Below are 25881 nucleotides of genomic sequence, written 5' to 3'. Positions count from 1 at the left end.
ATGTCTTTCTCAGTTCTTCTTCAACTTATGTACTGATCTCTTACCGAAGCCACATTTCAGCTAGTCTGACTAGCCAGCTTGCTGCGGAGATAGATCCTCTGTCTCAGCCTCCCACATTGGGATCACAGATGGACAAAATTTTATGTGGGTTCTTAGGATGTGAACTCCAGACCTCATACTTGTGTGGCAAGTGCTTTATCTGCTGAATCATGTCCCCTGCCCCTCTGACACATTATTTTTCATGCTACTATAAAGAACATATTAATAGGGCCATGGATATTGGAGTGCAAGGCATCGCTAGATCTTATGCTGTGCCCATTGCATTGATTTCAGTCCCCTTGTTTTTGAAAGTTTTATTTTATTCTATTAAGTCAGTACTATTAAGAGGGTATGCGATAGTTTATGAAATCACCTAGTATTTTTAAATCTGCATCATATCTATTTGAAGAAAGTCTATATTATATTTCCTGAGCTTGTTGCTAAAGCAGAGTGGACTCTGCCCTCTCTTTACTTAAGGCTGAAGTTCTCCATTAATCCAGCAGTTCAACCACATTCCTTTCTTCTATGTAGCTTGCTTGGCAATTTCTTTTCTCTAGATGTACTAGTTGGCATAAAAAAAAACATGCTTAGTGTCTTATAGTTATGTAATTTTTTTTTCTCTTTTTGAGACAGGGTCTCCCTCTAGCCCCAGCTAGCCTGGAACTCACTATGTAGACAGGCTGGCCTTGAACTCACAGAAATATGCCTGCCTCTGCCTTCAGAGTGCTGGGACTAAAGGCGTTTGCTACCACATCCAGGTCTATGTACGTAACTTCTAAAGCACTTAAAGACTTTAGTAAAATTACATGGCATTTGTCACATGTTGCATAAGAGAAAGAATTTCTGATGGCGCATCTGAAAATGTAGCTAGCTGCTCCACAAGAAAGGAAATACTATTTTGAAAGATCTATAACTTTTTAAGTTAGTGAACACATTATGGAAGACTCAGATGTTAGGAATATTTTAAATGAGACTCATTAGGCCTTTAAAAAAGATAGCAATAGAGGGTATGAAATGGAGGGCAGTAGTAGAATAAGATTGGAGATGGGGCGGGGGGCTGAATATGATCAAAATATGTTTGAGGAAATTCTCAAAGATACCGGTTTTAAATGATAATTCTCAAAGCAGATGAGCGGTGCTATGTAAAGGAAGAGAGTTTTATCCCCTTGTAAAAGCTCATTAGTGTGATAAGCACAATGTTCAAGACATGACTGCCACTATAGAGAAATGGGAATGTATGCTTCCTTAATGCTACCAAAAGAGTTCTCAGACCGGGACGTTTCAGAGTTTTATTATATCAATGCTGTGGGCAAATGTTCAATGCTTTTCATTTATATTCCAGGAAGTAGTTTGCTTTTGAGAGACCTGATTGCTTTAAAAAAATTCTTCTATATATTTATGAATTTTGAATTGTTAATTTGGAACCAGCCTTTTATTAAAAAAATGCCTATATATGACCTCACTTGTATTTAGAGTCGTACCATGAAAGATGTGAAGATGCCAGAAAATGTGCATGCTTTATGTTTGTGGCATCAGTTATATGTATACATGCACATATACATTTGCTTGTATATATGCATAAATTCATGCTTTCATATAAAAACAAATTGTTGCTTACTTGCACATGTTGCTTAGTGAAGGCTGTTGTTTTGGACAAACAATGCTGTGATGGAAAATGAAGGATGAACTTCCATTGAGCCTGGCATGGATGATGACATCTAGTCTCTAGAAATAGACTCATCAGCCATTTAAAGTTTAGATAAATCAATAGACAAAATAGCATAAACTTGTAGGCTTTTACTCCCATGGCCGCCAGCTGCTCTCATGCCTATACTTTGTGAAATATAGATCTTTCTTCTAGCAAATGACACCAAGCCATTTGGCAGTCATCAATTTGTCTTTAATATTTTTGTCATCTGGGAATTATTGTGAAAAATTTTAGTGAGGACTGATTTAATTAAGCATTTCCTGCTATGCCATGATAGAGGAGCCTTGGTTTTTCACATGCATAATATTTCCTGTACTAATTGGCCTTTTGTATTCCATGGTAAAAACAGTCGACTTGGACTTTTCCTTGATGTGGTTGATTGGATTGATTAGAGAGCAGTGGATATGAAATGAGGTTCTGTTAATGTCATTCTTTCCTTATAAAATTGCAATCAGGAACAGGATTAGCTCTGAATTTGCGTACCTGTTTCCTTTCAGTCTGTAAGTACACAGTCCACGAGCGCTGTGTGTCGAGAGCGCCTCCCTCCTGCATCAAGACCTATGTGAAGTCCAAAAAGAACACAGATGTAAGTTTGGCCATGCAGACTTTCTGGGAGAGTGATCATGGATGCTTCCTCTTACCACACTGCTCTTCTGTTCCAGGTCATGCACCATTACTGGGTGGAAGGCAACTGCCCAACCAAGTGTGATAAGTGCCACAAGACAGTTAAATGTTACCAGGGCCTGACTGGACTTCATTGTGTTTGGTGTCAGACCACAGTGAGTAACGTGTGCAGACAAATCCCTCTTTCCTTTTTATTACAGACTGTGTGTCCCATGTGCTTTCATGGCATTGCCCTGGAAGTGCATCAAATGGTAGAATTAATCAGCATGAAGCTTAGAGGCTTCTTATTTCATCTGCTCAAGGGCCGCATTTGCCTTCTAGACTCCAGATTGTAGGACTGATCTTAGGGATAGCATGGTTTTCACACAATGTCCCCTGGAGTTCCTAAGAAAGCAGTCAGAAACTACAAATAAAAGCCACTTTTATCCATATTTTGTATATTGGTGTTCCTCTGAGCTCAACCAACCCTTTCTCCCAACATGTTGCCTTCCTCCTTCAGTTGCATCTTGAATTGGGAGACAAGAGGTTTTGATGGAAATGCTTATCATCAATAGTAATGATAATTAAGGAATCAGAAATACATTGGTCTTTCATGACATACATTAGGACACTACCAAGGTGATTTCAAAGCAGCTTCATATCACTTTTGGAATAAGTGCAGTTGTGGGATGGTACCAGTAATGTTTGTTTAATTTCTGGGAAGTCATTCAAAGGAAAGGTTTTCTTCTAGATGACCTGCTGTCCACTATATTGGCCAGGAGGGTGTTTGTTGCTGTTTTTCACGGATCACTGTATTAGTCATGTTTCCCACCTAATTTTCTTACACTTGTCCAAATGAAGATCAGGGGGCACTGTATAAGTTAGGCAACTCAGTTTCTGTAGCCTCAACTTTCTTCCCTGAACCTAGAGGTTAAACAGTGTTGTTAAGTGCACACACACACACACACACACACACACACACACACATGCGCGCGGAGCATAATGAGAAAAACAAACTGTGACTTATACTTCAAAAATGCAATTAAGTATATTTTAAAAAGTGCACATACTTTCTTCAATCATTTTCAACTATTACTTAGTTAAATTACATTTACATTTGGAAATTTTCTCAATTATGAAAGACAGTGTTAGTTTTTTAAGTGCTTGGTTAGTATAATAAAATGTGTAACAATGATTTAAATTATGCACATAAATTGCTGGAGTATATCAAATGCTCAATTTTAAGAACACCACAATTTCATTTTTTAAAAATCTATGCATATTAAAATTATGTTTGAAGACTATATAGGTACAGAACTGTGTCACTTTCCTTTCCGCTCCCTCCCACCTCCTATCTTTCACTGGTTTTACCTTAATTTTAGCATAAACTGAAATTACAGACTATCAGAATTCATTTCTTTACTTTTATAAAGTGAAAATGCAATGTCAGGTATATAATTCTTATTTCCTTTTCCATTTATTTTAAAATAACAAACTAACAATTTATTATAAAATAATTTATAAGTGGTTATTCAGTATGAAAGTCAAAAATTAGTCTGCTGCCTCTTTTCACACAAGAGCTTTTGGAATTTTCTTGTCGGTGTCCTCACCTTCCCTCACTTTGTCTCTGTGATCCTCTGCTCTGCTTTTCTGCGGTCACTTCTCCCATGGCTCAGACTCTTTCTTTCCTTGACTATATTCTAATTTGTTTGTCTCATTCCTTTTCTTTAGTTCTAAAAGTTCTTATCAGGAAGTCTAAAATCAATACCTAGCCATACCTGTCATCAGTTTCACATTTATCTTTGGTCTTGATGCTGGCCTTCTCCCAACAAGAAATGAAGATCCTCCTTTTTTTTAACCAAAAGAAAAAGGTTTTACTCAGAACAAATGATACTTTTTAAAGGCAAGGACTTCGTGTTTCAATTCATGTCATAAAATACTACCCTTATAATCAGTTTTATACTAAAAATCAGTGAATACATGAAGCTGCTCTGTCACTGTTGCAGAGCATAACGTAAACCATAAATAGATTCAAAGCTCTAAGTTTTAAGTCAGTCAAACTATGAGTTTTACTCAGGAAATCAGCCCAAACAGAAAAGTCTCCAGTGGTTAAGCAGAGTCAGGAAAATAAAAACAAAAACAAAGAAACAAAGCAAAACAAAACAAAACAGGACATCCTCTTATAAGTTTCTCTAAATTCTGAACTTTCTGTCTGTCTTCAGCCTTATTCGCTGAAGCTGTAACCTCTGGGGTTCCATGTTCATAGCTATTTAGTTTATGAAACATAACGCACAATATTTATATCAAGCTATTTATATCAAGAAGATTCATAATCTTCTTAAGAGAAACTTTAGGAGTGAGGCTGGTAATATGTAATGATAGCTTTAGCATTTAGGATGGGGAGAGAGAAGGGATTGCAATTTTAATCTAAGGCTGATCTTCTCTTAAGTAATGATGCCCACTATTAGCAAGTTCCTCTAAAGAACTGAGTGTTATCCTCACACTTTCCAGGAAGTGCTGCTGGCACGCAGTGAGTCAAGAGAATGCTAGGCTGTGGTGCTATAAATGGTGAGCTTCATCAGGGACCCATCAATGGAGTCCATGACAAATCACTTAACAGAGAGAAATGGAGGGTGAAGCTTGGCTTCTTTTGGTTTTTGTAAAAGCTGTTATGTCGTGTATACATGTTTACATGCTTTTTAAAAATTACTTGATGACATCACTAAAGAAAACCAGATTATTTTGGTCTTTGGGGGACAGCTGGCCTGGAACTCACTATATAGACCAGGCATGCCTCCATCTCACAGATATCTGCCTTCCCCTGCCTCTCCAGTGCTGGGACTAAAGACATGTGCCACCAAGACTGGCTTGAAAACCAGAGCTTTTAAAATGGTCTCTCTCATTTACAAGGTATGCCATTGTAGTCATGTGCATAATCAATTTGGGCCAATTTTTTACTTGTAAAAAGGAGTTAATAATAACTATCTTATAGAAGTGTTTCTAGGAAAAATGGGTTTAAAAAGTCAGTATAGATACATTTAGGAAAGGATCTTATACATAGTACATGCTTGGTACTTAACTAGCAACTTAGTGGGAAGTAGATATTCATGGGCGCCTAACTGCAGCCCTGCTGCCTATGGGGCACTTCATGGGTGGTACTTGTAATGGTTCTGTCTCATCTCTAGAACTGTCTGTAACTGGAAACAGCCCAGTCTACGTCAGAGTAGCACCTGAGACTTTTAAGGACATCCAGAATGATGTGGCCCCAAGTCTCACTATTTTTTGAGCCATGGTCAGAGTTTGTGTTCTGAAAGAACAGCAAATCTGCTCTCACCCTAGAGATGATCCTATTACCATGCCTCCATTTATTGGCAATAGTTGGAAGTTGATTTGTCCTAGTCTCTCATCTTTATCTCTGACATATAGCCTATTACTAAGCCCTCACATCGGTTCTTTAAATATGTGTCCCAATCTGAGTTTTTGTCTCCATGTTCCCAACTCTAGTGCAAGCTCTTAGCACCTCCTGGCGAGATTAGAGTCAGAATCTTGACAGGAGGTACTTTTCCTATTATGCAGGCTGCATACCATCCAGAAAGAGTTTCTGGAAATACAAATTTGTTACGATATGCTTGTTCATCAGCCTACGTAATTCTCTGATAAAAAATGTGGCTTGCCATCCCTAACTTCAACTTGGTTTTCAGTTTGTTACAGTGCTTAGACTCAAGCCGAGGCACATGTCCTTCTCTCTTCCTTCCCCACAGACTCTCCTGCTGGAACTGAGTGTCTGCTGACAAACCCATGGGAAGATAAATGTGAACCCCCACCTGTTATTTACCTCATCCCATTCCTCTGAATGCACTGGTCTTAGATTCTTATGAGGCCCCAAGTGAAGTTCTTCATCTTTCTTAACATGGTTTGATGTTATTATTTTCTTCTTCCACTATTTTTTTCTACTTTTACTCCATGTCTTCACTGGATTTGTTCTTCAGTGGTTTTCTGTCTGCATGCTGCCACTGCTGTACCCCTACATACTTAGTTACCAGCTACAGGTTGATACTCAAATACCTTTTTTTCTAATCAACCAAAGTTTTTGAGGGAGTGCGCCAGTGTTAGAGAAGTCGTCAGATTCATTTTATTGGCTCATATACTGATCTTGTCAATGTTAAATATTGAATTTCGAGTGCATGTAATAGTTAAGTTTTATTTCAGTGTCTCTTGAAATACATTACCTCAACACGTAAGTAAAATTTTAACTTGCTAATGACAAAAGTCCATTTTTTCCTTGGTTTTCAGTGAGTCCTTGTGATAACTTGGACTAGTAACCTGATACAGATGTAGTTCAATTCTAAGAACCAAGTTTTTTTCTCCATGTGCAAAGCTACTTATTTAAAAAGCAAAACCAGCCAAAAAAAGAAGAGTGAAAAACCATCTTCTCCCACTTGATCAACTATTTTCCGAGCGTTGGAGTTCGGTCTTTAGAGCCAGGCCCAGTATTCACCTTGGGTTCCTCTTCCTTCTCTTGCTGATGTCCTGCCACCCTTAAGAACACACTGCCAACCCCTGTTGATATCTGCTGAGTGCTTCCTTGACATTGGGTTTACCCTCCATACTGAGCTGCTTCTGGTTGAGAAAAGTGATCCCTGCTCAGACAAGAATCACCAGGATGTGAGGTTAATACATTTTATTTGGGCTTCACAAGAGAATGCCCATATTTTAATTGTAATTTAATTTATTTTAATTTTCTTTGAGACAGGGTCTCCCTGTAGCTCCAGCTGACCTAGAACTTGCTATGTAAACCAGTTTGGTCTCGATCTCACAGAGATTTGCCTGTTTCTACCTTCTATGTGATGGGATTAAAGGCACGTGCTACCATGTCTGGCAGAGAATGCCTGTTTTATATATCTGGCTAATTAACTTTAGCTATTATATAAGGATACCCTTTTAGTGAAAATGTTAAACTCCTAACAATGATATTTAAAAGTTTTCCAAGTCATAGAAAGGTTTATGCTTTAGCACATGAGAGCATGGAGGAAATACTCTGAATTTGAAGATATTGAGGCCACTGAAAAGTATCACCTCTGAATATGTTCCTTCAAATCAAGCTACCAAGTTTTTCTTTTTAAAAATGATTAATTTCTCTTCCCTTCCTAGTCTCTACATTCTAATGAATCATTGTTATTCCTTTCTTCTCTGACCAACTCAACTCTATTCCATAATCGCACACACAGACACACACACACACACACACACACACACACACACACACACTTTTCTTCCAAAACTGAGACAGATTTTTCTAATAAACATAGATCTGGCTCTAAATTAGGTGCTACTGTGAGCTGTCATAAACTCTAAAGTTATTTCCAACTGCTTACTTCCAATCCAAGAAAAGTTGGTTCATATTATATGACTTTACTAGATGTGAGCCTGTATCTGTTACCCTGAGTGGCAATTTCTCAAAATATAAAAATGATCTTGGCTTTTCTATGTCTCACCTTTAAAAGAATACAAAGATAGCTGTGGATATCATTTACAAATGGATTTTTAATGTGGTGATCATCCCCTTTTTCTGGTGTACATTTGAAAAATTGCTTAAGAGGCAGGAATTATCAATCTCTGGTTCATTTCTGTTCTTAAGGAGGACCTCTGTGCCTGTTTTTACTGATTTGAGGCCTGGGCTTGAAGACAGCTGTTAGTCTTCCGCATCATGCTGACACAGAGAAGGACTTGCTGTGTCTTTTTCTTATGTTCTTACGGATGGAACAGCACAGTAACAAGCTGTCCTAATCTATTTTGTGTTGCTATCACACAATACCACAGACTGGGTAATTTTTATTGAAAAAAGATCCATTCCTTATATTCTCATAGTTAAGGACTTCCAGGCCAAGGGCACACATCATCTGAGGGCTTCTTGCTGAGTCACAGTATTGCAGATAACATTACATGTCAAGACAAAGGAAACATTCAGTATTGGGTCTCTTTCCCTTTTCATACATGGATTCTGGTTCTGTCATGGATTATCTACCTGACCTCACCTAACTAAGGCTCTCTCCCCAAACACCATCCACATTTGAAATTGGGGATTGCTTCCAACCCATGGGATGTAAGAGGCTTATTCAAGCTAGAGCAACAATATATTCTTCATGATGTTCTCAGTCTCTCCTTTGTGACTTCTCACTGAAAAGTAACAAATACACCTTTCCAGATGTAACCCCAAACCCGAAGAAAATTCATTTTTTCTAATTTAATTGTATTATGTGTTTTCTATTTTGTTGATACCTGCCTTTTTAATTGATTTTTTAATTTAGAGAAATATTAACTTTATAGCAAACATGGTCTATAATTTCATGCTTGGTAGTCTTGGTTTATAACTATTTCCTCACTGGCTTTCTTAAATTTATATTTTATTGTCAAGAGCATTTCTCAGCAATATGATGCCTAGATACCCACTGTGTAGTTGGGCTCACAGCTTGTAAAATGATCAGTGCTTTTAACATGATGCCCACAGCTTTGGCTTTTCTGTCCAAAATTTGTGAGGTAGATGGCCACCAGAATATATTTACCAGATGCCAGATTCTAGTCTTCATAAAAGAAACAAGATATTATTGCATATGCTTAATGACTACAGACCTGTTGCTTAGGATGAGTTTCTTTGTATGTCTCTGTTTTGCTAGTGGATGGATTGCTAAATGAACTTATAGACCTTGCTACATGCCGATGCTGCTGCAAGATTGCCACAAGTTGCGTTAGACAAAACTCATGAATATAGAAAACTGGCAGTTAAGCAGAAAATGCCATTCTGGGTTTACTTATCTCTACAAAGGCAAGTATTACATGATGTCAATACAGAATCAAACCATCACACCATCCAGTCCCTTTATCAACTGATTGATTCTAGGTCTTTTGTTCTTCTTACATGGGCAACATGCAAAAATCTGGCATTGACTTTATTTATTATTTATGTTGGAAATACATGAGACGGTATGACAGAGGACGTATGTCTCTCAGATGGCATCTATGAGCAGTGCTAGCCTGAGGCTGAATGCCCCTTCCTGACCTTCACACATGTGGTTTTAGAGTGTTCCAAAGAGTAACAATTTAGTGCAACTTCGCTCCATACACACTAGGGTTGCCATATTAGAATTCACTTCTTCCAGAGTTTTTTTAGAGTCTGCATTCTCCATTTTAAAGTAATTGTACAAAGTCAGAGTAAAAGCTCCATTTCTTTGGCAGCCAAGGGACCAGAAGAGCCCTAGACACAGAGTCTACCTTTGGCTTTGCTTCAATTTTCCTAGTGTTTGGGTGTATTAGTTTTCTAGGGCTTCTCTAACAAAATGCTACAACCGAGATATTTTAAATAAACCAAAATTTATTCTCTCATCATCTTGGAGACAAAAACTCTAACATAACAATGTCATTAGGCCATACATCCTCTGAAGGCTTTGGAGAAGAATCCTTAGTCTTTTCCTAGCTTCTAGTAGTTGTTAGAAATCCTTGGCATACCTTGTTTTGTTGAGACGTGATATCAGTCTCAGTTGTCACATGCCTTCCTTTTCCTGTCTCAATCACTCTATCCAGATTACCTTCTCATTATAAGGCCACCAGTCAATGGATCAATCAACCTAATCTCATATGGCTATATCTAAACTGAGTACATCTACAAAGACCTTACTTCTAAAGAATCACATTCACAGATACCAGGTTTTAAGATTTTGACTTTTCCATATTATTTTATTTTGAGGGGTATTGACCCCAGTCACCTCACCCTTGACCTATAAATCTAAATATCCAGGACTATAATTTATTTAAGACAATAAGCCCAATGAACTAATGATATTTTTTGCCCTTATTTTAAGAATACTGCATTTTTATTTGCTTAATCAGACTGTAAGCTTTTTTTTATTGTATACAAGGGTTCAACTGTTTCTTTATCATTAATACCTTTTACCTCTTGGCAAAGATCAGTAGTGCTTAATAAGAAGCTTAAACCATCTTTTTTTAATAGAAAACTTTGTCTGCTACTGTGAGACAGAGCTGCTAATTATGGATGAATGTGTACAAGATACTTTTATTTCCTATAATACAGCCTAATGGACACTATATTAGAACTCAGAGCAAGGACTCTGTGTGACAAATGTGTTAGAGTTTAGGACTATAGGAATAATACTTCTTCAGTGCAGTTCCTTCACCAACAGTAAATCAACATCCATCAGATTCCTATGTTCAGTTGCTAATTAACTGCTTAAAAAGGTGAGTTAATACAGCCAAGGCTCTCATAGGTGGCTCTTTGGTTCAAACTGAAAGATGCTGTGGTATGTTTCTTTTTGTTTTGAACCAGACACATTACCATGTTAAAAATATATAATTTTCCTAAAGTATGACTATTTCATGTTGAGCTATTATAAAGTGGAGGAGGGAGAAATTCCTAGTTGTCTTTGGGTATTATTTTAATAAAATCCTTGATTGTGATAAAACCCATCACTTTGGTGTAAAAACATCACTACTTAATACACTACGACATACACACACTTTAAACTTGTGATCAAGGTTGATAAAAATATCAGCTTTGATACATACATATTATAAAATAAATAGCACATTTATGATTACATGCTAACTTAATGTCGAGCTGGTAAATACAATATAAAGATACATTTTATAATCATAATCATCTTCTTTTATTTATATCCTGCTCCTACTGAGATGAATCTTGGGTTACATTTACATATTGAATTACGAAGTTAGAACTAATGATGGGATCAATTATGCCCCATACTGAGCTGTGCACTTTGGAATGACTTTGAGAAAACAGGAGGGTCAAAAAAAAAAAAAAAATCTTCCACAGAGCACAGTAGCTTCTAGATTAAGCTAACAAATAAGCAGAGGAAATCCTGTGATGGGCAATAATTTGTTTTGTCAACAAAATCAGGATTCTTTGATGTAAAACTTGAAAACTTGAAGTGAACTTTTTAATATAAAAATTGTGGGAATCAGAAAATATATGAACTATGTCCTAGAAGTTGCTTATTGGTTTATTGAAGGAGCTATATGGGGAAAATCTATGAATCTCCTTATGAACCTGTTTCCTGTTCTTATAATTCTTTAAATATACTTTCAATAGATGTGTTATATCTCAGTTGAGATCTAATCTGCATCATGCTTTCTACTGTTGTCCCAATGTGATATTATCCCTCTTCTTCTTTCCTAGCTGCATAATAAATGTGCCTCTCATCTGAAGCCTGAATGCGACTGTGGACCTTTGAAGGACCATATTTTACCGCCCACCACAATCTGTCCGGTGGTATTGGTGAGTTTGTCCTTGTGATTTGGATATCTATTTCTGGGGGGTATTGTGACAACTAGTACACTATATTGTTATATATTAAGGGAAATTAATTTTCACCAGTCAAGGTAAAACTATGTCAGCCTAACCTACATCATCGCTCCAGAGCAAAACACCTTTGCCCACAATAATTCCTTTGGCCTTCATGCACGCTGTGCATTTTAGAATGATGTGCTTGGACTGAAGCTGACTCAGGTTTAATCACTTAGTCATACTGTACTTACCAGAAATTGTATAGGCAGGACACTTGTACATTTTACATATTTTATAGATGAAGCTTCCCAGAATAATGAAGTTATTCTTACGGCCATTTGTGCTAAGGATGCACATTATATATCTTCAACATTGAGTTCTCTCATTTAGGTCAGAGGCTACCTAAAGTGATGACAAGAATCTTAAGAAAAGTTATACACTGTCATTAGCTGTTTTTTTTTTAATTATTAAACAATAAATTTAGTTACCTGCAAATCAATTGCTTAATTAAACAAATACAGAAATGGAAAAATACAAGGGAAAGTAATTCTGAGAAGAATCTTAATAGGGATAGAAGCAGGTATTCAAAGACAATATTCAATTTTAAAATCCAAATTGTTTCTAAAGGGAAAGATATTTCCTGAAATAAATGATTTTACATCCACTGCACATATTTCACTATTACACTTTTGAAAACAGCATGGGAATTAAATGGTAGGAACTTTGGTTTTATATAATAAAAATATCACAACTAAGAAATGTTATACAAATACGTTTATAAAGGTCAACTGAGAAATTAATCAAATTACTCAATTTGCACCCACTTATGATTCATTTTGTAATTATCTGTAAAATATTAGTTCTGTGTCAAATGGCTTTATTCAACAAAATTATTATAAACTCTTCATTTTCTCATATCACTGAAATGCAGGCAAAGGCAATACCTCATATTGCTGAAAGTAGCAGTAACTAATTTTAATTTTTTTACTTCCATGTAAGATTTTTTTAGGAGTCTATAAAGCAAGGAAATTGATTTTATTGAGTCAAAAATACTTTTGATTTTAAATTGAACTGTGTCATTTTTATGTTTTTAAAATGTTACTTTAAGAAAATTGATTTCTAGAAATTTTGTATTGTTTTTCTTTTTCTTTGTGGTGGTGCACGGCTTTAATCCCAGCACTTGGGAGGCAGAGGCAGGTAGATCTGTGTGAAGCAGAGGCAGGTGGATCTGTGTGAGTTCAAGGCCAGCCTGGTCTACATAGTGAGTTCCAGGACAGCTGGGACTACAGGGAGACCCTGTCTCAAAAAGACCAAAAAAATAAAAAATAAAAAAATAAACAAACCAGTAATGTTCCAGACTTACATGCATCCCTGACTTCAGATTTTAATTCTCACAAACAATCTGATCTGTCTTTCTACCACCCAGTTGCAGGTGGAGCCCCTATGCAATGGGAACTCATTCTGAAAGGTTATGTCATATAAAGTCAAACATGAAATGAGACTCCTCTACTTTTCCATTGCTTCTTTCCTTGAGAAAAATCAGGGCTTTATAATGTGTTACATGAATATATTTGCCTTCAGAAATCTTGCAAGCCTTTTCATTGCTGCATTCATATACGTTTGGTTCTTAAGAGTTATTTTAATCATCAGCTATCACTAGAGGGTTTATCAAGATTTGTATCAACATTTGGTATTGCATCATGTCTATAAAGCTGTCTATTCTGAAATTCAACATTTATTGACCATTTTCTCTTTCTTTCTGAGGCAGGGTCTTGTCCATCTTTAACTGACTTTGACTTAGCTCCACTACCTCTGTCCTTTTTCTCTGGACTCTCCTTCAGTACCTTTCCTGGGATTATAATGTCAACCAATATAAGTGCATCACTCAGTTCTAACTTCTTGTGTCATAGACATTTACACCCTTACTACTCTTCCTGAAGTAGACGGTATTTATTTGGTTTATTTTTTTCAATGCCCATTTGTATCCAGCTCATTTTCCTATTCTGAGTCTCAGGCATACAAATGTAACCAAGAATCCCATTCTGTTTCCAGCACCATTTTATTACTAATGCCGTAACAATAGCATTTATTTATTGAACTCATGTGCTATAATAGATGCTATGTTAAAAGTATTAATCTGGTCTGGAGAGATGACTCAATGGTTAAGAACACTGACTAGTCATGCAGAAGACCAGACTCTGGTACCCAGCACCTACATGGTGGCTAGTAGTCATCTATAACTCCAGTTCCAGAGGATTTGACCCCTTCTTCTGGCCTCCATGGGCACTGCAGTCACATGGTGAGCTAATGTACATGCAAACAAAACTCTTACACACATAAAATATAAATAAATAAACAGTATTAATTAATTGACATTATTGACTATCAATTATTTTCCAAGGAGTACTAGAGATTAGAATCAAATAATAAAAAGTAAAATCACATCTTCATCTATGTAGCTCTTACAGTCTCGTTTAGTTAAATAATAGACAACAGTAACAGAAATAAGTAAATTATTTTGCACCTGGTTGTATTAGAATACATGGAAACCGAATGACGATTAGCACGAGCTGGCGAAAGCAGAAGGGGCGATGTCCAAAGCATGCAAAGCTCCAATAATGTACAAATAGTATGTTTACAAATGTAATATGAAGCATGAAGTCTGCAAAGTATTGAACATTTGCCAAGAGATGGAATTTCTTGTGCTTTTACCACAAAAATATCCTCTTCTGAAATGAATGACATGTTCATTTGATTGACTCTAATAATCATTTTATTCTCTGTACATGCACTATCATAGGATAAAATCACAACAAATTTAGCTATAGGCCTGTTTGACCTTTCTTTATAATTCATGAATCCACACAGAATGAATGCTCCTGCTGAACACCATCAGAACAGTGGATTGTATCATATGACAATGAGGAAATACAGCAATGGAAAAAAAGATTGATTTTTGTCAGATTGATCTTAAAATACTTATTAAAATAGACAATACTTTCTTATTATATTGACTGAGGTAAACTGTATTTTTTTTAGAAAAGGGAGTCTATTTTGAAATCTATTTACTTCCTTAAAGTTTTAATTTGATTATCAGTTTGTACCATGAGGAACTCCATATTTTTTTAATATTTTACTTATTATTCTTATTTTATGTGTATGAGTGTATTGCCTGCATGTATGTGAGCGCACCCATGTCATGCAATGCCATGGAGGTCAGAAGAGGGCTTCGGATTCCCCTGGAACTGGAGTTAAGGACAGTCCATAGCTGCCATGTGGGTTCTGGGAATCGAACTCGTGTCCTCTGCAAGAGCAGTCAGTGCTCTTAACCACTGAGCCATCTCTCCAGCCCAACTCCATATTTTGTATTGGGTCTGGTCTTTGGAGTTTTGTACAGATCTTTAGTCCAACATAATATTCTCCCATATTTTTATTTAATAATATTTAAATGTAGCCTAGTACTTTGATGCCTCAGTCTTTCCATTTCCTCTTCTGCAATGTTCCCCGAGCCTTAGCTATAGAGCTTCCATTGTCACCCTATCAGTTGTGTGCTATTATAGGGTTCTTAATCTTGTGTCTTTATTTCAGTGCTCTTGAACTGCTTCCCATGCCAACCTGGAAACATTTCCCCTGGAACTCTGTTTCCCTGTAGCACTCTTACTTTAGCATTCTTTCTGTGTCATCCTGACTCTGTAGCATCCTTATTGAGCCATTTCCTTTCCATATATCCGTAAGTGTTTCCTGGTTCCACCTTCGAAAACACAAACATGATATGTCTCCTTCCTGCATAAAATAATTTCAGTAATTCATTATTTGAAGTCCAAATTCTCTACTATGGTTAACAATGTTATTTATTGGCTCAGCCCACCCAGTCTCCTGCAAACCACCTTAAACACTGGAAATCAAAGATAATTACACTACTTGTAATTCTCTAAGTGCACCTGTTTTCTCAGGTCTTTGCAGTCTTGTATATGTTAATAAATCAGCTGAAATTACTTCATTTTAGAATTTTCCCTGCCTTGCTAAGCAAGAACTAAAGGTCACTTTTTGTATAATCGAGTAAATATATGTCATATTATACCCATTAACTATTTAAAGGTGTATCTTTTAAACAAATTAATAAAGGTCCACCTACAAGATTTATCCAACTGCTCCAAGTGGTGACCATTGAACCTTTTCAAGCTATAAACTCTAATTACTTTGCCTGGGATATTTCTAAACTATTACATGATAGAAAATTTTAGTATTTGTTTAAAGAAAATAAGTTGTCCTTACAAAAGCTAAAATTTCACTTGGTTCTTTTTGTTGTTGCTTTTCTTTAATAGCAGTTTCCTCCTTTAAAATACATGTTCTTATTTTTTGAGGTCACATTCTCTATGAAGAATAGGGCTAGTTCAGTACAATTACTGCAGAATGGACATTCATATAATTTCATCATGTTTTAGAAAATATAAAATAAAAATATTAAAATATTTAGTTTTTGGACTTATTCCTTAACTTTTGACATTCAAGTCAGGGGTTGGTTATAGAATGAACTCTGTAACACACTGTGGATCCTTAAATAACCTTGCATCTCTGTTCAAGGCCACAACATAAAGATTAGGACAATGATGTTATGAAGTTGTAGGGTGTTGTCACAGGTGTCACTAAAAACTGTCCCTGTTTTCCCATCAGGTTATGTTCACAGGTTAACTGCTCAGCAGACATGTGGTCTCCTCTCTCCCGAGCACCTGGGCTTCTCTGGTTAACTGATCAGTAGACATACACTCTGCTTTTACAGAGATTAGTGAGGCATCTTCACTGAACCAATAGCTCTTATTAAGATTGTTTGAGATGTTCTGTATGAAATACACACAAAAAATCAATAAATTTTTTTTTTTAAATTAAAAAAATTTTTTTTATTGAATTTTTATGATTTTCATAAAACATAGTTTAATGGCATTTACATCCACTCCCTTCTCCCAATTTCCTTCCCACTGCCCACCACCCAATTCAATGAACTCTCATATATACAAAATGGACTATTGTGTTCTCCAATATCCTTTAGTGTGGAGCCATTCACAAGTGTCCCATCCCTGTAAGACACCGTCTCTTTTCTTCCTGGCAGCCATCAATTGCCAAAATTTCATTAGATTGGGTTGGGATTTCTTACCCTTTGCCCCATGTCTATCCTGGGATTTTGTCTGGTCTGAGCTTTCATAGGACTTGTTGTACAGGATGTCACCATTGCTATGAGTTCATTTGTGTTAATAACTCTTTTATAAGCATGCACTGTTAATGACTTCTACATATAATTTGTTTTAAAAATGAATTTTTTCCATTAAATGAATTAAAATAAACTATCTCAAGACTAAATATCAGTTTATATATTCCTAATTAAATGGAAAAAGAAGACATCACCCCCAAGGATCCCATAATCCGACGTCATCACTGTGTTCTGCTCGTTTAATGTGTGATTTATATCAATACATTTATATCAATAGTTATGTTTAATAATTATTCTAACTTCTTTTATTTTTAATCTCTTTAAGTTGAGCTTTTAAAATTTCATACATTTCCCACTCAAATCCAGACGCCTTCCCCATCCATGCCTCACCTATCCCCCCACCAAACCCTATGCACTCTGCAATACATGCTGAGTCCTATTCATTCAGATGTTTGTACCCGGATGGTCTTCAGTGTAAATGCATCTACTGGAATCTAGTCAGCCCACCCAGTGGTCATATGTAAGTCATAGTCTCCCTCACCCAGCAACAATCAGCCTTAAACAGTTCTCAGTGTACTGCTGGCCCACCACCTATTTCTCACCTCCCTTTGGGCCCTTGTTTCATTGAGCTGACATGGGTCCCGCACTGGATACCACCACTGCTGCAGGTTCACATGAGCAAGCAAGCCTCCAGTGGTCTGGAAGCCTCCACCTCCTTATGTTCATGAACCAGCCCTGGCTCTTTCTAACTTCTTTTAAACATTTTGCAGCAAATTTATTTTAACAGAGCTAGGGATGGTGGCACATGCCTTTAAACTCAGTATTTGGGAGGCAGAGGCAGATGAATCTCAGTGAGTTTAAGGCCAGCCAGGAGTATGTAGTGAGTATATTTCTCAAAACAAGCAAACGAACAAACGCCCTACAAAAACAAATTATTAAAACAATAGTCCATTTGCTGGCATTTTGAGGCACATTCGAAGAACTATATATAAAAGTATATTTCTTTAGTTTTTTGCTATCCCATAAACAAATATACATCAAATTTCAACTATTCAGTCAGCACTAATGATAAGCAGCTCAGTTTCTCAAAAAAAAAAAAAAAAAAAATTCCAGGCTAGAGAGATGACCCAACAGTTAAGAGCACTTACTCCTCTTGCAGAAGATCTTAGATCGATTCTCAGCATCACATGGTGACTAACAACTGTCCATAACACTGGTTCCAGGTGATCTGACACCCTCTCTTCTCCTCTGTAGGCATTGCATGCCATGGTGCACTTACATACATACAGGCAAAACACTCACACATAAAATAAAAATAAATAAAATTCAAAAACTCACTTAATCCTTTCAAATCAATTCTCAGAACAGATATTTTACTTTTATTGAATCCATAGCAATGGAATCTTATTGCAGCTAACACCCTAAAATCCAACTATCCAGTCCCAAACAAAGAGATGCAGAAAAAAAAAAAATTGTAATCTCCCAGGAAGCATGCCCTGGTAAGCCTGCAGTTCACCTCCTTATCTATGTTCTAAATTTTACTACAAACTCAAGACAGAATCTGTGTCATTTTAACCAGGCACAATTTTTCTTAAGTTATTTTTTTTCTCACTGTTAAATCAGTTTGAATTGAAAGGCTTTAAAAAAAAATAAGCATATGAAATCTATTGCAATAATAACAAAAAAAATAGAGTATTGACAGTGTCCTCCATTACCAGACAGCAATCACTCTCTTCTCTGTTCAACCTGGTTGTCTTTGGGGAATTTGAGTCATAGCTGTCAGGGCCGTTTTATTTTTCAACATAGGAAGCTTAGAGCTTAGCTTAAATTTATACCCATATTTGACTATTAACATTGGATGTAGCTTATTTTTTCTATTTAAACTTCTATAACTTGGTTGCTATCTCTTTACCATAGTGGCTCCAGTACTCTTAGTTATTTTTTGATATCTCACATCAGATACCGCTGTAATCAATCCAAGTTTCATTGATTTTAGAATAGTATCATACAGGGAAAAATAAGTTGTATCAATTTTCTATAACTGTGGTTAATTTTAGTACTCATTTTAAGGTTTATGCACTCTTTACAGAAAATAAGCTGTTTCTATAGAAGTACACTTTTATTCAAATTAATTTTTCTACCATCAACAAAAGAGGACTTGAATTGTCTCACGTGGGAATCACATTTTAAACTATGTTGAAGTAATCAAACCAAATAGATTGTCTTAAATTCATTTTTATTATATTCAGTTTCATGATTTAAATAATTTTTCTTATGTATTAAAAGATTATTTTATGTTATAATTTAAAACCCAGGTTCTGATTCTCTAAGGTAATGTTAATTGTCCAATGATTTTTTTTTTCTCATAGCAATGTCAGTAGTTTAGTTGGTAAATTGCAATGTAGAGATGATATGATGGTACTATGCTGGTCATTTAAAGTTAAGGATAATATGTCTACTGTTTATACACCAATTATTATTACTGTACCCTTAAGGCATCTGCAAGGTCATTACTAAGAGTCAATGTATGCTATTGTTGTGTGCAATATTTTGAGCATTATGTTCATTCCCTTACTCTCTCCCATCTCTCCTTGTCTCCCTCTCTTCCTCCTGCTCCCCTCCTTCCCCTCCCCTCCCCTCCTGCTTTCTACTTTTCTTCACTTGAAAAGAGCAGCAAAGGATTACATAATGCAGTTATGGAACTGAAAAATATGTTTTAAAATTTTGTCTTAGGCTACAGAGATGGCTCCTCTGTTAAGAGAACCTACTGCTTTTTCCAGAGGATCCAAGTTCAATTCCCAGTAACTATGTTGGCAGGTCACAATTGCCTATAACTCCAGCTGCTGGAGAATCTGACACCTCTAGTTTCTGTAGGCCTACACACACACACACACACACACACACACACACACAGAGAGAGAGGGAGAGAGAGAGAGAGAGAGAGAGAGAGAGAGGCAGAGAGAGAGTTTTAAAAAATGTCAAAAATTTTAATTTATATAAAGCAAAAAATGGAAGCTAGGAAAGTTCTGAGAAAATGAAAGATGTGGTCTATATTCCAGAATGGGATCCCTTTAGATTCATGATCGGCTTTGTTTTTTGCTATGAGAAGTTTGCTGTCAGGATGCTTATTAGGGTGGTGATATGAGATTTTGGTGTGAAAGGTGAAAAGACAACTATAGCGTGACAAAATGAGGGAACCTGGAAGAGGATTGTAGTTAATGTGAAATTTAGGATTTGATTTCAGGATGGATTAGTTCAGATGATGGTTAGGTAACACACAGCCCTGGATCTAAGGGACAGCTAATGGGCATAATATGTTCACACAAGGGTTGAAAGTCAAGGAACAAGGAGAATAGTTTCTAGGTGTTATTCTGAACATCACTTAGCACAAATGCAAGGTCTTGATCAAATTGGTACTATATAAAATGATGGGTAAGAGGAGAGGGTGGAAATATTAGATTTCCTGGCCTCAGCTGATGAGATTCTATGTTGGGACTGGAAGAATGATGCTTTTAGTGGGAAGCCAAGAGTCTTCTATTAGAACCATAAAACCAGCAATGGCAGAGAAGGTAGGCATCATCTTTTCAGGTGTGTAATGAACGAAGTGACCAGAGAGGAAGAGTATCATTTGTGCATAGGTCAGAGAGAGCTCAGCAAGAACTTTGGTAAAGAAGAGGCATTGAGGAAAAAAGGAAGAAAAAAAAACACAGGGTAATTATGGAAAGGATATGAGATGAGATACTATAGTTTAAGCATGAACCCTGTGTTCACGTAAATGTCATTCCCTCCAGATTGTTCTAAAACATTGATGAACAATTCATGTCTAAAACACAGAACTATCATATAAATCAACAATAAGCAACAATCCAATTCAAACCAGCCAAAGACATAAATAGGCTTTTTGAATATATATGAATAATTTTTCAATATTTTAATGCATGTGTGCTCTCACTTATCAGGAAAACACATGATGCATTGCAAAACATTATACTGCATACTCATCTGAAACTTAAGAGCAGTCAAAAGCTCAAATTTAATGTGTAAGAAACCAGACCACCTCTATATTGGAGGTAGAGGTGTAAACACAATGGAGTAACTCAGATAACTGACAGGGAATCATCTGCATTTAAATCGGGACTTTCACTATCTTTATGTATGGGGAAAATCGTTAACATTGTCACTGTTTTCCTTCTGGAAAACGAGAGGAAATGTATTAATTCATGAAAATTGCCTGAAAACATATCTACTATTAGTGCGTCCTTGACATTATCTGTGACTCTAAGCATCATGCTGGAATTTAACATAATTGTAAGGCTGGTTAAGCTATCTAGCATCGCAACCTTACAGAACACCGACTCGCCCTTCCCTAGTGGTTACCAGTTGCCAGTACTTTCTCAGTGAAGGCTGGGCCTTCATACCCACTTGCTACGTCTATGCTGGGATTCGTCTGACAAGATTGTGTGGGTCTTATGTATGCTGTTACATTTTCCAGACAGCTTGGAAGTTACTCATGTTTCTTTAAAAAAAAAAAAAAAAAAAAAAAAAAAAACTATTATTGACTCGAAAATTCCACACAATATATTTTGATCATATTCAGACCCCCTTCCACCTCTACCGTACTCTCCCCTCCCCCAACATCGTATCCTCTGTTGAGATTTATCTTGGGTGTGGGTCTGTTCCTTGGAGTCTTGTCAACCTGCCAAGCATTATACTGGTAAAGAAAACTGAATCTCCATCTCCCAACATCTGTCAAATACCAATAAATCCCGAAGCAGCGTTGGGGCTTCCTGCCCACGTCCCCCATCCATGCTGGTCCCCTGTCTGGCTTGAGGTTGCACAGGTCTGTGCATGCTGTTATAAGTGCTGTGCATTCATATGTGCGACTGCCCTCTGGTGTCCAGACAGCAGTTTCCTTGTAGTCATCCACCACCTCTGGCTCTTGTAATCTTTCCATCCCTACTTCCGCAATGATCCTGGAGCCTTAGGAGGACAGGGTTCAATGTAGGTGTCTTATATAGGACTGAGCACTCCATAGTCTCTTATTCTCTGCAATTTTAGAATTGGCTTTAGTAAATCACTTCATCTCCCCTTTATATTTCAACACAACACTGGAATACACAGTAAAAGTAGTATTCATTAAGAAGTGATCTTATGTAAAGCAATTAATGTGTTGAACATTATGCCTCCTTCCAGATAGTTGTGGTCTTTCCTTTCTGTAATACTTTCTCATGTTATAGTATCCTATTAATTTTTTAGCAGTGGAGCTCTTTAAGATGTCAACCAGAAAAATAACGAAGCTTCTTAGATCATAGGGAAAGAAACCAAATTATTTGAAAATACAAATTCTAAAATGTTCTTTAGCTTTGAGTCAAATGGTCCCCTTCTACCTCTTTTCCTTCTTCTATGTAACTCTGTAACGAGGCCAAGTTATGGTGTTACTGCAGCAGCTATCTACGTAGCCCTACGTGTAACACCCTCAGAGAACCATATGCCATATTAACTTCTCCTCTTCCGATCTTTCTTACTCTTCCACGATTTTAAGAATTCTAAATTATACATTGTAAATGTGGTGATTAAGTCTTAAATAGCACAGAGCATGTGTTAAACTAAGTCACTACTCCTCGGAATGTCAGAAGGTCTGTTAGGGAGTGAATACGGTACGCGAGTCTTCACAGTTCAGTTATTATGGGATCTTTCAACTTCTTTTACCTATCACTTACCTCACCCAAGCGAGAATTAATAACGACAACCGCAGTGCCGAGTATCAGCCAGTGACAGGAGGGAGCGATGCATCCGAGTTTTCTGTGCTTCTGAAATTGGATTTTGAACTTTCTGTAACTTTCTTCCTTGTACTAGTTATAGATCTTCCATAAATGTAGAGTGTGGTAAGGAGGTGTGAACACTTGACTGAGACTGTATCTTGCTGCACTGAGCTTCAGATTTTATTTTATACTATTTGGTGGCTTCTCTTTTCTTTTCCGTGTACCTCTTTCACCTTTAACTACAGATCATAAACTCATGTTATTTCCTTTAGATTTTTGTGTGATCTACCTAAAGTCTGTGCCTATGCAGTTTTTCTTTCTTTCTTTTTTGTCGAAGAGTGGGAATAAAGTACATTGTCAGTTCTCAATAAATGTTTCATCAGTGTCATTACTTAATATTCATTTAATTAATATTCATTATAGGTCAATTCATAATTGTCATCATGGTAATGATAGGCAAAAAGGAATCTCATTTTTTTTCTATATTTTTAAAACCTAACAGATTCAGTTTCATGGTATTATTCATAAAGGATAGTTGCTTTTATTTATTTAATTTTTAAGATGTGTAAAATTAAATTGTGGCATTCAAATTTCAGTGAGGAGTACATTCAGCAATAGAGTATTTTGATGTTTATGAAATATTTCTACATTAATTTCAGGTAACAGAGGATAAGTGTCAACACAGCGTCTCTAAGTTATGATTACATTGTCTATGAATGTGAGGTGGATGGTTATTACATTGTTCTATTTATATTGGTTTCAGTAGGTTCTGAGGTATCCATGTCTTCACTAAAGTGGGATATAATCACAAACACACATACACACACATGCACACACACACACACACACACACACACACACACACAAATGCTAGACAAGCACCCTACCACTGAACTCCATCATTAACCCTAGAATGAACACACATAGGGATACATGCATTCTCATGCATGTGCACACACATACATACACACACACACGATCTAGTCTCCTAAGAAAAACATCATGTTTATGGCCATATATATATACATATATATAATGTTTATCTTTAAGATGACTATGAAAATATTTCTGTCTTAGTTTGTTTCTCCATTGCTGTGACAAAACACTCTGACAAATACCAACTTGGGGAGGAAAGGATTTATTCAGCTTACATCTCCCAGGTTGCAGTTCATCAGGGAGCCCAAGATAGGAACTCAGGGCAGGAACCTGGAGGCAGGAGCTGGAGCACAGACCATGAAGGAACACTGCTTACTGGCTTGCTCCCCTGGCCCCTGCTCAGCCTGCTTTCTTATGCAAAACAGGCCCACCTGCCCAGGGGTGGCACCACCCACAGTAGGCTGGGCTCACCCACATCACTCACCAAGAAGATGCCCCTCAGACATGGCCACAGGCCAGTACAATAGAGACAATTCCCGAACTGAGGATCCCTCAACCCAACTGTGTCAAGTTGACACTAAAACTATCCAGCACAATTTCTAAAAGATTCTGTGATAGTTTTTACTTAAAATATGCTTTTATACAGGACAAATTATAAGTATTTTTAAGAAAACAAATTGTGCCATGGTAGGTTTATCACAATTTATAGAAAAGTCAAAACCTAATGCCAATAGATATAATTTGATGAAGTTTGATGAAGATAAAATCTATTAGAAATAAAAAACTATGTGCCCATTCATAAGAATATCAAAAGGAGATTTAAGAACATAAAGAGAATTTTTAAAATAAATTCAAATGAAATGAAGAATCTTCTGTGTTTCTGTGATTCAAAAGGATCTGAGATTATATATTAATAAATGAGTTAGGTTATTTTACAAGCAATTGTCAACAATGTTTAAGGCAGCTCCCATGAAAATACAGTATTCAGCAAAATAAAACAGTAAATTCATGCCAAAATTAGGTTGGACCTAGAAATTCATGTCATGAAATGCTAAGAAATTGATAGTGAAAGTTTGCATTCTCCCACCTTTGGCTTTGTAGTAGCCTTTGCCAGAACTGGGAGATGTAAGTTTGATAGTGTTTATCTGGAAGCAACACTTATTGTTTTATTTCTACACTATCCTGAGATCAATATAGGAAACTGTCAGATACTACACTGCATCTCAACAAGTGGTCAGTTCAACAGTGGCTATTTTCCTTTGCTCTGCATTTTTATAATAATAGTACAGACTGATGGTTCATGTCTAACATTCATTTTAGTGTTGTCACAAAATATTACCAATTCTTCAGCTATAAAACAAAGAATCAGCACATCCAGCAAATATTACATAGATTGCATGCCTGAAAATTTGTTGCATTAAACAGAGAAATAGCAATTACAATTCTTTTCCTTAGTCAAGAACACAAAAGAAAGCATCTATTCTAGAATACACAAATTTTTAAGAGATGACTAGAGAGTTAAAGAGGGAAAGGAAAGAGAAGATTAAAGGTATCAGCACTAGAACAGTATAAAACCAACACTGAGGACAGCTGCTCTGCCTCTAAATCAGAGTTGGATTAAGAGGGTCTCTGCAGAAGACAGTGGCACTGATCATGCTATTTCTAAAATAAATAAAACCAATAAAATAACATGTATTGAAAAAAAATCAAACTGAATAAAAGAACTTTCATGTCCTCAGGTTTGATTGATTCCTTTATGCAATTTCTGTGCAAGATTTTTTTACTTAACAAAATCATTCCAAAGTTCACTTGGAAATAGAAATGTATACAAACATATAAAATTGTAAAAAATAAAAATAAAAACGTAACAAGGAAAACCTGCTCTAAAAACTCTTAACAATATGTCCGTTTTGTTAAAGTTCCAGTGAGCGACTTAATGTGGAAGTAGTTCTAGAAACTTTTAAGAACTGCTGGAAAACCTAAAGACATAGGGAAATACATATTAAAATGTAATAGATGATAATATCATCTTGTATTTGCTAGTCAATCATTTGTTTTGAGATTATTGTATAACCACACGGAACAGTCAAAAGGAAGTTGAAGCCCATGTTATGCCTATTCCAAAATAAATCAGCATGGATTAAATATTTAATGTTTTTGATTGGACCTTTTCTTAAAACTTTTTTTTTCTTATAATGAGGATATTAAAATGGTGGTGAACTGATAAAAAGTATTAGAATTTTCAAATGAAGGTAAAACATTATGATACATTATAATAAAAAGAAATTGTAAAATTAATGAAATAAATAAAATAATTTAAGGCTATACATCATAAGTAATAAGCACACAGAAATTTAAACAAGAAGAATCA

At 36.2% G+C, this 25881-nt stretch overlaps 1 protein-coding gene across 6 annotated transcripts in view; it reads left to right on the top strand.

Moving 5' to 3' along the window:
* Positions 1-25881, top strand: part of Dgkb (diacylglycerol kinase beta) — a 772948-nt gene that overhangs the window by 240755 nt on the left and 506312 nt on the right. For all 6 annotated transcript variants that reach the window (XM_008828356.3, XM_017796961.2, XM_008828359.3 and 3 more), the window contains 3 exons: positions 2245-2333; positions 2410-2526; positions 11559-11657. In XM_008828356.3, the coding sequence (XP_008826578.1) occupies positions 2245-2333; positions 2410-2526; positions 11559-11657 (305 nt within the window). The remainder of the gene's footprint in view (positions 1-2244; positions 2334-2409; positions 2527-11558; positions 11658-25881) is intronic.

This window comes from Nannospalax galili, unplaced genomic scaffold (assembly GCF_000622305.1).
Source record: "Nannospalax galili isolate Female #2095 unplaced genomic scaffold, S.galili_v1.0 scaffold452, whole genome shotgun sequence".
Taxonomy (NCBI): domain Eukaryota; kingdom Metazoa; phylum Chordata; class Mammalia; order Rodentia; family Spalacidae; genus Nannospalax; species Nannospalax galili.
This window is presented reverse-complemented; position numbering and strand designations above follow the sequence as displayed.